Source organism: Temnothorax curvispinosus, unplaced genomic scaffold (assembly GCF_003070985.1).
Source record: "Temnothorax curvispinosus isolate PA1 unplaced genomic scaffold, ASM307098v1 QBEX01014594.1, whole genome shotgun sequence".
NCBI lineage: Eukaryota > Metazoa > Arthropoda > Insecta > Hymenoptera > Formicidae > Temnothorax > Temnothorax curvispinosus.
Window position 1 is genome coordinate 225,388 of NW_020224374.1, and position 12,649 is coordinate 238,036.

Below are 12,649 nucleotides of genomic sequence, written 5' to 3' on the forward strand. Positions count from 1 at the left end.
TAAAATATGTATCGTTGATGTTTTCAGTCTCCCCAAATGTATTAACACAATTTATGTTTCAGCACTCTAAAGACGAGTAATTTTGCAAGTAATCTTGCATGCGTTTTCATTATTTTGTGCTATTATAAATATTATAAATTTTGATTAACTCAAATTGTATATGAATATTTTACATATTACATACATGAATATATTACATAATAATATAAACTAGAGAGAGTAATAAAAAGTATTGCTATTAAAATTTCTTTTAATAATTTCATAGAAAACAGGTATAATATGTGACGGAATATACATCAGTTAATATTTAATATATATAAATATATTAGAATAAATTGTATATATATATATATATATATATTGTAGTGAACAGCAAAAATTAAAAGCGTCAATTCACTGTAAAGTGTCAGAAAACTTTCATTTTTATATAAATACAGTTCTCTTACGCTTAGCTTTCAATTATAGGAGTTGAACCTTCCATAACATAAGCTACACATTGTTTTATATTTGTTATAGCAAGATGCAGCACTTTGTTTCCTTATTACGTTCACTCCCATCTCCTTGGTTTTCCTGTGCCTTACGAGCAGCTATTGCTCTCATTAAATCAAAGAACACCTGCAACGTGGATTAAATATGTTTTTATTATTTATTCCACTTTCTAAACTAATTTTTTAAACTTGCATATTGATTAAAAATTAAAATATTACTATTAATTAATTAAACATTAATATGAGAAAAGAATGAAAATAATATAATATTACTATCAAATTAATATGCAAATAATATTATTTATAAAAGTTTGCTCATCATATAAAGTAATCTTTATCTTCTCCTGTTAAAACATTTTTTGTTTTATTCATAACATTAGGTTCATTCATATTTCTTTATTTCCAATATTTCATTGAAGTACACTGGCGGACGTTTCGTTTCCTGAGGTAAGGAGGGAACATAGAGGTGCCATTGTTATACTCCTATGTTCCCTCCTTACCTCTGGAAACAAATCGTTGTGTCCAGTATATGAATTATATTTATAAAACCTGTTATTTTAAAAACTGTAAAAATATTAAAAATAAAGTTATGCAATCAAACTAAGAGAATATAATTTATGTAATCAAAAGAGAATCTTTTTTTATTGCAAGCCACAGTAATATCTTTCAATTAGGAGTAAAATGTTTAATGTTAATTCTCTTTTTTTATAACTACTGATTATTTATAATACAAAAAATATAACTAACTTGTGTGATATGTAACACAGAACATTGACACGTTTATTTAAAACAAAAAAAAAAGATAAAAAGAAAAAAGCATACATGCTTTGCGTAAGCTGTGATAAGCTTTACAGATAAGTGTATCGTTTCATATTTATTTGGCAAATATTTGTAAACTCATTAAATGAATAAAATTTAAATATCTCAAATATCAATAAATGTAAAGAATAATTAAAATATAGATATGCAATAAAACATATCTTTCTTTCAAATAATTAACATCTATTAATATTTTCTAAAAGATGATCATGTAATACAATTTTAACCATATATTTTTATTGCACATCTGCATCATTGTGATCACTATTGAGTATCAGAAATTGCATTAGTAAAATACACTCTATTGACATTCCCTATATATTTCACACTGATATAAATTAAAATTGCCAAGACAGAAAATGCACAGTTCTATCATCTTCTCAAAACATAAAATAAAATATGGTGCAAGAAAAAAAACAGCAAACCTATAGAATAATGCACTTCTTTTTCTTCCTCTTGGTACGGTCTTTACCTCGACCATTGCTTGCTGACTTATCTTCAATTTTACGTGACCTTATTTCACGCATCAAGTCGAAAAATACCTGCAAATGTGCAATGGATGCTGTCTCAAAGCTTTAAGGCATATAAAATGTGCGTTACAAAATAAACGTTATATTTTTCATATTTTTAAGAGAAGAAAACGAGAATTGTGCGCATATATAAGCAATAGCACAATACATAGTGATATAACAATATATATATATAAATGGACATAAACTGCAGAATTAAGCTTATTTAAAAATGCATATTTCGTGCAATCAATTCATTATGCGTCACATTACATTGAGGGTGAAAGTAAAAGCAACAAGAAATATATGTGAATACATCTACTATTTTCAATAACTACATTGGTATATATGTATATATGTTTGATGAATAAAGTGTTCTGCAGTGAAACATCTAATTTATATTACTACTAATAAATAAAGCCTAATAACAAAAAAGATCCCACAAATTCCTCATTTCACTAAAAACAAAATAGAGAAAAACTTAGAATGAAAAAGTAATATCAGTTACATTTTTTAATGAAGATAATATTAATATAAGAAAAAAAAACTATATATAAAACTATATATATATTTATTATATTTATTATAATTTTATATATGGCTTGTTAATAAAAATTAAATAAAAATTATACATAATCAGGATTTTACCTTGTCTACATTTTCTTTTGTTTTAGCGCTTGTCTCCACATAAGGAACACCCCATTGTTGGGATCTTGCTTGAGCTTCGGCTAGACTAACCTTCCTTTTTTCTTGCAAATCACTTTTATTTCCCACTAATAAAAATGGAATGTTCTCATCATTTTTTACCCTGAGAATTTGTTCTCTATAGAAAAGAAAACAGTTTTTTTCTATTCATATGGAATGATCAATAATATATTATGAAATTGTTATTTATTAAAATGTTCCAGTAACTTTGCGTCGCAAAAGAGTGCTTGATTTTTATCAAACTTTACTGACCTAAATTCCTGTGTAGCTTGGAAGCTGTCATCTTCTGTTATCGAAAATACACAAAGAAATCCTTCCCCACTACGAAAGTAATTGTCTCGAATCGCTGCATAATCCTCTTGTCCTGCAGTATCCAAGATATCTATTTGTACCTCTTCTCCGTCTAATACAACTTTTTTTCTGTAGGAATCCGCTTTTGTAGGTTCATAATCTTCAACAAACTGATTTTAACATCATGATTAAATTTATGAGAAATCAATATATTTCTAACGTAATAAGACTTAAAAATAAAACTGTCCTAAAGTACAGTGACTCACGAAACTGATCAAATCATATCACTGCTTGTTACGAATTTCTTTTAAAAATTCATAAACAAAGATGTCTGTAGCATAATCATAGATATTTATTTGCTCATATGTTATATTAAAAGTCGTTTTCGTCGATTACCTTTTTTAAATTTAATTAATTATAGATAATTGTTGTGTAGTACATTCAATCAGTTTCGTGAGTCACTGTATGATGTTTATCAGAAGAGTAGGTAAACAGAAATTTGAAGGATGAAAATTACATGTTTTTTGCTGAATTAACAAAAATAAGTAAGAGCGCTATTTATAATCAAAATCTTTTTTTATTTTTAAATTATGTTGTTTTTTATTTTACCTCGTCGTACATGAATTGTAACGTTAGAGCAGACTTTCCAACACCTCCACTTCCAACCATTATGACCTTATGCATTGCTTGAGTGGCTCCGGGCTTCCTCGACATTTTTTAGATAATTACCTTCAATTAAGATAAAGTGGTCACTAAATGCCGGCTATATCTTAAAAGTGTACAGTGATAGAATTTTACGTCTGCAATATTTAAGACTTTCCAAACATAGATGTACTTGTAACATTATTTATTCACATTATTTGCATTATTTTTATAAATCTTTTTTCAGGGATCAATATATATATCTGTACCTTAGTACCTCTGAGAATCCTATCTCCAGTTTTTGTCAAAATGGAGATAATACTTTTTCCAGTATACGAGGAGCTATAAATTGTATAATGATAAAACATCTTATGTCCATTATTACTAGTTCTTAAGATACAATGTTTAGAAAAAAAGTCATATTAACAATTTTTATAGTGCCTTAATTTTGATCAGGTACAGCCTGTCATTGGCAGTTGTACTATTAACTATTAAATACGTCAGTTAAATTTTACTTTATTAAAAACTCAATAAATCAAGTTGCTACTTTCATTTTATATCTAAAGAAATACACCCTTTTCCTATTTAAAACTTCAAACCCTGTTTTCTCTAAATTCATAATAATGGAGATATAATGGAGAGATTCTTTATATCTAAGGTACATATATCTATATTATATGTATATTCCCATTATATAATAACAATAAGTGAATAACAGGAAAAAAAATTATAACCGTACAACGCGCATATACACCTTTTGCACCTCTTCAAAATAGAAGTCTTTCTGATAGTTATCTTAATTAAAGCGGAGCAGAAATAACAATGGCAGGATGTGAGAATTATGTTGTCAGTGTGAGAAATCTAAGACTAGGATAAAGAGGGAATATAGTTTTATGCGTGTCTCTCAAGTAATAATATATTTTCCGAGATATTTTCTATACCACACAATATATGGCATATTCTTTATATTTAAAACAGACAATTTAGAATATTAGAATATTGTTAAAAATAGGAAACTTCTAGCATTTGTCTGTATCGGTGTCACGACTAAATATCCCGGACATAATATCCCGCGACAAAATATCCCGGTTTTATTATCCCTGCGATAAAACATCCCGCGACAATATATCCCATGACAAAATATCCCCTGGCAAAATATCCCATGGCAAAATATCCCCTGGCAAAATATCTCCTGACAAAATATCCCAAGAATGCAGAAATAACGGTTACATACATAGATACACATTAATTATTAAAGTACACAAATATAAATACACAAATAACGCAACAAAGTAACACATGATTTGTTCTCATGAACTGTGCGTGGATTGTATTGTGCGCGCCGTACCTGAGGCAGAGCGCCGAACGCCTCGATATCCCTATCCCGACATTCGGTTATAAACAATAATAATGAACGTGTACTGGTGAATATATGTCTGGATGTTACTTGCGATACGGTTGTCAGTCAGTTACATCTGTTAGGATTGTGCGGTCAGGTGTGCGATGTCTTTGAAATTTGTAAGTAGTCAGAAGGGGAAGCGACAATTAGTGCTTCATGGTTTTATTTATGGTGTGCATCGTGAAAATACTGATGCTTAGGATGCGTGGAAAGTCCACGCATGTACTTCGAACGCACACTATGTGTCTAGTTAAATAATAGTGGAGCCCCCTGCAGGGGGGCGGAACCCACTGCCTCCACGCATACACTTTTCACGCGTGGAAAGTTTTAAACCCATGTGGCACCTCGTTTCGCGTGAATTGGGATATTTTGTCATGAAATATTTTGCCAGGGGATATTTTGTTATGGGATATTTTACCAGGGGATATTTTGTCACGGGATATATTGTCGCGGGATGTTGTCGCAGGGATAATAAGACCGGGATATTTTGTTGCGGGATATTATGTACGAGATATTTAGTCGTGTAACCGTCTGTATCGTATACTTATAAAAATTATATACTTTGTCAATGTTCATCAATGAATAAATGATTCCAAATGTATTATATTCTGTTCCTATAGCATAAAACAATAACACGACATCAAAATAAGGAATTTAATGACAGTTTTTTAATATTACAGCAAATAATGTTGCACAGAAAAACATAATAGGTATTCCAGATACGCTGCTGTCAAAGTAGCGGTGTCAAACCAGAAAAAAAGAACAGGAAACTTTACTAATCAAATTAAATCGTACATACAACACCCACTGCTCAACACACATGTCATCTACTATTCGAGATTCGTCGAGATTCGATTTTCGCCCACGTGAAAAGAAGAGATCGAACGGGAAATAGAAGAGACGTGAGAAACGAAAGAGACGCACTTCGTGGACGTGCGCGACGTACGCTCTCACACTGTGGCCGCGCTTTAATTCGCTCGCTTCCTTTCTTATCTCAGCCGCGCTCCGATACGCGGAACAAACGTTTATAAATAATTTGCGACGAGACACGTAAGGGAAATAACGGCGGATCGCCTCGCCTCGCCGCGCCGCACCCGAGTCTCTGTTCCGTCGCGATTATCGAGCGGCACCGGCCTCGGGGCAAGACACCGCGGAGGTTGTCGTGGAGCGTAACATGAGTAACCGAGTAAGGCGGTGCCGCGCTACCGGAGGGACGGACGAGCGGATACCGCGAAAGCCGGACGGTTGTTCCGCGTCGGGAATACGTCGCGGCGACGTTTCGCGCGAAGCGAAATCGAAGCCAAGCCGCGCCGGGCCGCGCTCGTGCGTATCGCGCGATAACGAAAGAATGCTGCCCACTCGATAAATACCTCTGAAATATTCGCGCAAATTCGGGAGTGCCTCTGGCTCCGTGGACGTTCCGTGAATTCTTTCGCGGCCGTGTAACACTGTGACACACGCGTTGCGTTGGTTTACTTTCACGCAATTGGATAGTTGCGACGGTTAAGTACCGGTGGCGCCACCATCGCCGCTGATCTTCTCGTGAGCGCGAAGTGCGGGAAAAAGTAGATAGTCGGCATGAGGCAATAATAGTCACACGTCCGACGTCCGAGTCAAATAATAGGTAGTATTATTATTAACATATTATTACTGATATGTTCATTAGTCGAATACTTTTTGAATATAGTCTAGTGTAGATGAGCGCACCATTTCTAGGGGCGCATAATAGGCCAGTAAAATTAGCTCGAAAAACACCGAATATCTACAAAACGGATTGACAAGCCAATTTTTTGAGGGTGAGTAGAGGGTCGTAGGAGATGCCCAAATTCACAAAGTTCCAACAAAATTTCCCTGTGCGTCGGCGGCAATCTTGAAAATAGGGGAATATTTAAAGTTTGAATATCTCGGCTTCTATTGGTCAAATTTTGTTCTTTTTTTTTAGTTTTGTAGGGAAAAATATTTGCTACAACTTTTGTTCGAAAAAATTTTTAATAGCTGTCAAGGAAAAAAAGTTAAAACCAAAAAAGTGCCGTCAATTAGGGGTTGAACAATTTTATTGACACTTATATCGCCCCCTGTTAGTTTGATAAAAAAAAATGTTCCAATAAAACTTGTAGAGGATTCAATTCTCTACAATTTTCATATATATTTTTTTGCGGTGGCTCAAAAAACACTAGAGATAGAGAGCGCCAAAGTTGAGTGTATCTAGTAAATGCTCTTTTTCGTGGAGAAAATTCGCGGTTTTATTGTGAATTGTCGTATATTATAAAACTCTTTTCCGCGAACTGTACAGTGTGTTATTGTGTGTGTGTTGTTTGTGTGTATTATTGTGTATTATTTTCGGTTAGTCGTGATCTGTATTTCGAGCGTTTCAGAGTAAAATTTCTCGAAAATGAGCGAGTATTTTATTTGTATAAGTCCATATGCCAGGTCAATTGAGCATTTTTATCGAGGTTGATGGCTTAAGTTAATGTTTTTTTTATGTTTTTGGGGTCATAGAACAGGAATCTGTAAATAGTTGTTTCGTAAGTTGATGCAATAAAAAGTTATTAACAATTTATTTGTTTAAATTGCCCTAGCGATCAAACTATACATCCTATAAAAAAATGAACTAGAGAAAATTTGTTCCTCTTTTTACGACGAACAAAATGGTGTTTTAATTTTTCCAAAATCTTGATTATTGACGGAAATGTGTCAATTTTTATGTAATTACTGCCTACGCGTCACGGAGTACCCTAGGCGTGCGCGCTCGCGCTTAATTGTAATAAAAGGAGCAAAAAAGCAAATTAAATTAAAATTAAAGGAGCAAAACTCGTGTGGTACAATCGAGCGCGAGCGCGCACGCCTAGGGTACTTCGCGACGCATAAGCAGTAATTACCTAAAAATTGACACATTTCCGTCAATAATCAAGATTTTGGAAAAATTCAAACGCCATTTTGTTCGTCGTAAAAAGAGGAACAAATTTTCTTTAGTTCATTTTTTTATAGGATGTATATAGTTTGATCGCTAGGGCAATTTAAACAAATAAATTGTTAATAACTTTTTATTGCATTAACTTACGAAACAACTATTTACAGATTCCTGTTCTATGACCCCAAAAACATAAAAAAACATTAACTTAAGGAGGCTCTTACCTCGATCATAATATGACAGATCTTTATGAAATTAATATATGTTGTAAAGTGAACCACAACGGACCGATGCCCAAAACTTGAGCATAGGTTGACGATAAAAACTGTAAAAATATCAGTATTGAAATTCGCATTTTTAACACAGGGCATATGGTAAACACTAAAATTTTTACCGGAAGTGATGTATTTTCTTGGCAAGTTTGCGAGCCAGGTAAACAAAAAACTAAGGAATTGTAGTTAAAATAATAATCTTTCTAATGATAAGAAGAAAACTTGGTGTTGACGATTAGTTATAAAAGATATTGTAGTTTTAATATGACGTACGAGAGGTTAGGACGAATGATCTTCCGAGTGTCAAAATCGCGCGAAGTTTCTAACCTCACTTGCACATGTCTTTTCTCTGCGCTGTATGGTAGCGGCATAATTATTCTCTCGCGCATTGACAACCTTTATTTTAGCGAATTTTCCTTTCATTTTCCCTCTCAGCATTCTCACGTTATATCTATCTTTTGGCTCCATCTCTTCATCGCATCATTCGCTACAACGCTACACGGCTACATCTCACTTAGCTGCAGACTGCTACAGACGACGTTGTGACACGCGCATGTTCTGCTCTTTAGCACTGACGTAGTCAACTGACTTATTGTATAAATTTTAATATTTACACTAATAGAACATATAACTTACTCTTACACTATGTAAAAATCATTATTTATTTTTTTATTTAATTTTCCGATAATTTTATAACCAATTATTAATGATAATTTTTCGGTTGCTACATTGATTAGAGCAGCCGGGTAAGAGCCTCCTTAAGCCATCAACCTCGATAAAAATGCTCAATCGACCTGGCATATGGACTACCGACGAGCCCCATAACCTGCAACTACAGTGATTAGCCAGCGGCGTAGCCAAGTCTTCCCAACCTCACCTCGACCAAAAAATGTCTGCTCTATTACCGCATTTTCACTAAAATAAACTAAAAAAATAGCAGCGAAATCTCCGGTAAACTTATATATTTTATGGTTGCATCAGATTCTTCGAAATCTAATGTACAAAAAGCAATGTTTTTTCTCACTTCATCTAATCGAAAAATGCGAAAATATGTGATTGAAACCATGATAGAGCCTTCTTTTTCTGGTCGTCTGTATGAAGTAATGCAAAATTTGTGATTTTCGAGATCGATTTTCTAGAGTAAATAGTCGGTAAGGAGCCACAGAAAAAATCGACTGCAAAACTGATCATATAATTTGATATAAAATCCGAAATCGAAAACTTTATCTAATACATGCCCTGACGAAACAACTACCTTAAGGAAAATGTAGGAATATATAAAATAAAATAACATGTTCTGAAAAAATGCGTTCCTTTATTTATATAATTGTTTTAATATATCACTCCTCTACACTCTTACACTTTCTTTTGTATTATAAATTAGACATCACTATAACTTTAGAACGGTATTCGCGGTATTCAAGTCCAATCTTAAATTTTAATTATAGAAAGATTTACCTGAAGACGCTGCAAGGGCTATTTTATTACTACTAGACAATTTAGATATCACAAACGCGCGCGCTATTTAGCTTTAACATATTATACTATTACTATTATACTATTAACCCTTAATACATAAAACTCAAAATATACGATGACAGATGCTCACGAAGTCAAAGCAATGAGAGACCAATCAGTATCGCGGAAAAATGTTAACAATAAAATGGGTGCGTTCAGCCGATACTCCGCTAGCCTAGCGCACGTAAGCAGCGAGCGCTTTGCTACCATTTGCTACGGAAAAATTTGGCTGGACAGAAGCGCTTGCTTCTGCCCAGCCAAATTTTTCCGTAGCAAATGGTAGCAAAGCGCTCGCTGCTTACGTGCGCTAGGCTAGCGGAGTATCGGCTGAACGCACCCAATCTCTTATGCTAGAGGTTTGTTTGCGTCGCATGCCCCACCATACTCCTACTCACTCCAACGCACTCCAAAAACTTATCTGCTCCAATCGCCACCCTTTACCCGTGTCCAAGTGTCTCTGGTGTATATTGGAGTATGCGACGCGAACAAACCTTAGGTCTACAATGCGAGTCGTAAAGTCGTGAGTCGTAAGATTTGACCAATTACAGTCGATTATTCTCCTCAAATTCGATTGTGATTGGTCAATTCTTGCGACTCACATCTTTATGGCCGGTATTCATAATCAGATCTTATTTCAAGACCGTCTTAAGTAATATCTTAAGATGCTAATACGGCTCTGTGATTGGTTAATGACTTCTTAAGATCGTACTTAATGCTAGGTCTACAATGCGAGTCGTAAAGTCGTGAGTCGTACGAATTGACCAATCACAGTCGATTATTCTCCTCAAATTAGATTGTGATTGGTCAATTCTTACGACTCACGACTTTTATGACTCGCATTGTAGACCTAGCATAAGACGGTCTTAAATATAAGAACCGACTAGAATACTCAGAATACTGGCCTACGACTCGCATTGTAGACCTAGCATTATACGGCTTTTTTTAGCAGTAGATAGCATCTTATAATAAACTTAAGACGATTTTAAATATATGTATAAGATCGTGTCAGGAATATTGTTCTTGCAGTTTTCAATACAAGTAATGATCATTTCTGGTATACTTCCTCATTAATGGTTTTTCAATTCCTTATTCCGTATAATCTTCCTTTACTACTGTATTAGAAATTGTTCTTTTATCATCAGTTTATTATGTATTACATATTATTAATTTATGAATTGGTGTATTAAATTTACAAATTTTTTAATTTTGTTTGCGTACATTTTTGTCACGGACCTGACTAACCCTAGGCCCCCTGTTTTCGAATCGTGAATCCGGCACGGATAAAAATAACATAACCTGCAAAGTAATAACCTCCGTATGCGTATATTTCGTTGAAATTTTTCAGTGCAATTTTATGATGATTTAATGAGAGTAATTATTTCAGCGGTGGAAATTCAAATTTCTTTTCATCTGAGTACCGGTATCGTAATATGATATCGTCGAATACCGATGCTGAGAAAGAAATTGAAGATCCTGTCGAGCGGATGCTGAAGAAAACCGGTTGCATAGAATTGCACTATCAAGTTCAAGTACGTATATTTACAAACAATGACTATGTTTACACGGCCCGATTTACGCCGAAGTTATAACATCGATATTGTAAGTACTGACGTTAAATACCGTGTAAACGCTTTTTTACGACAAAGTTATTACATGATGTAATAACTTCGTCGTAAAAGAGCGTTTACATGATGTAATAACTTCGTCGTAAAAGAGCGTTTACACGCCATTTAACGTCAATATAGTTATAACGTCGATGTTATAACTTCGGCGTAAATCGGGCCGTGTAAATAACGTAGTATATATCGATTAATTTTAATTGAAGCTTAATTGATTTGATTATAATTTTAAAAGAATAATAAAAAACTAAGTTAACTTTATGTTTAACTTTACAAGTTAAACAAGTTGTAAGTCAATTGATTGTTGTAAAATAAATGGTCTCTGAATTATATTAGCGTTTCTAATTTTATCTAATTTTATCTAATTACTAATTGATTATATTTTCAGGAATGCATAGCCGAGCATCAAGATTGGAGAAAGTGTCAGAATGAAGTGAAAAAGTTTAAAGAGTGCATGGCTAAGCATACAGAGCAACAAAGATCAAGATGTCAGTAATAATTATTCGTTTGTAAAAGATTGTAAAAAAAGATGTGGTTGATAAGTAAATATATCAGATCCTTCTTATCTCCTGCTTGGAATGGAGAGAAATGTAAAATGGTTCTAGTGGTTCGGTCAGATTTAAGTATGGGAAAAGGTAAGACTGCTGCGCAGTGTGCTCACGCTGCTCTAGAATGCTGTCGTCAGATCATCAATAACGAAAAGAGAAAGCCAATGTTTGAGTATTGGTTACGAATTGGACAACCTAAAGTTGTTGTTCAAATATCAAGCGAAGAGAAACTATTAACCTTAGCAGATAAAGCTCAACGGGCTGGTTTAACTACCGCCATAATAAAGGATGCTGGTAGAACTCAGTTGCAGCCTGGTACAGTTACAGTTGTTGGTATAGGACCTGGCGCGAATGAAGTTATCGATAGCCTTACATCAAGATTAAGATTATTATAATTATATGTATTGTATATAAATTTATATGACTTAAAAGTAATATTTGTTATTAAAAAATCAAGTTTTTTCTTAAATATCAAAATACATCAGTCAATGCAGGATGAACAATTCCATAACAATATTTAAAAATAACATTATGAAAGGAGTTATTATAATTTTCTAATAAAGTTTTAGGAAAAAATTTGTCTTTGTATAAAATGAAAATTTCAAAATTATTAAAATAGATATCCTTTTAAGACAATACAAGTTCCTTAAATACTATATAGCACTATATCGTATATATAATACATATATTGTATAAAGAGAATATACAAAATAAAATTGATTATTAACTGAAATTTAAATTGCATTTCTTAATTAAATGTTATTGTTACTGAAGAGATCTATAAATGGTAGATGTACAAAAAAATGTCAAGTTAAGTATATAAAACAATTATTATTATCAAGTTGTATGATACATTATCTATTCTGGCAAAAAGATTAATTAAATATTTTTCCTCCATGGCTGGATCGTAATGACGTGATATAACAAT

At 33.2% G+C, this 12,649-nt stretch overlaps 3 protein-coding genes across 10 annotated transcripts; 2 read left to right on the forward strand and 1 right to left on the reverse strand.

Moving 5' to 3' along the window:
* Positions 1-332: 332 nt before the first annotated feature.
* LOC112464822 (ras-related protein Ral-a) lies at positions 333-6,376 on the reverse strand. 6 transcript variants are annotated; one of them, XM_025032054.1, is made up of 5 exons: positions 3,422-3,526; positions 2,774-2,982; positions 2,465-2,639; positions 1,733-1,849; positions 527-615 (listed from the first exon to the last, which is right to left on the reverse strand). In XM_025032054.1, the coding sequence occupies exons 1-4, from the start codon at positions 3,524-3,526 to the stop codon at positions 1,733-1,735; spliced, it is 606 nt and encodes a 201-aa protein (XP_024887822.1). In that variant the 3' UTR covers positions 527-615. The 6 variants fall into 6 exon arrangements, with proteins under 6 accessions (XP_024887825.1, XP_024887822.1, XP_024887821.1 ...); XM_025032053.1 differs by lacking the exon at positions 527-615 and adding an exon at positions 6,224-6,376 and having other exon boundaries at positions 3,422-3,541; XM_025032056.1 differs by lacking the exon at positions 527-615 and adding an exon at positions 5,653-6,200 and having other exon boundaries at positions 3,422-3,541.
* Positions 6,377-10,482: 4,106 nt separating this feature from the next.
* On the forward strand, positions 10,483-11,694 carry LOC112464810 (cytochrome c oxidase assembly factor 4 homolog, mitochondrial). 3 transcript variants are annotated; one of them, XM_025032026.1, is made up of 4 exons: positions 10,493-10,592; positions 10,802-10,857; positions 10,939-11,083; positions 11,562-11,694. In XM_025032026.1, exons 3-4 carry the CDS (start codon positions 10,985-10,987, stop codon positions 11,667-11,669), a joined length of 207 nt encoding a protein of 68 aa, XP_024887794.1. In that variant the 5' UTR covers positions 10,493-10,592; positions 10,802-10,857; positions 10,939-10,984; the 3' UTR covers positions 11,670-11,694. The 3 variants fall into 3 exon arrangements, with proteins under 3 accessions (XP_024887795.1, XP_024887794.1, XP_024887793.1); XM_025032027.1 differs by lacking the exon at positions 10,802-10,857 and having other exon boundaries at positions 10,483-10,592; XM_025032025.1 differs by lacking the exon at positions 10,493-10,592 and having other exon boundaries at positions 10,707-10,857.
* On the forward strand, positions 11,688-12,384 carry LOC112464809 (peptidyl-tRNA hydrolase 2, mitochondrial). The gene has a single exon (XM_025032024.1). The coding sequence runs from the start codon at positions 11,703-11,705 to the stop codon at positions 12,114-12,116; it is 414 nt and encodes a 137-aa protein (XP_024887792.1). The 5' UTR covers positions 11,688-11,702; the 3' UTR covers positions 12,117-12,384.
* Positions 12,385-12,649: the final 265 nt, after the last annotated feature.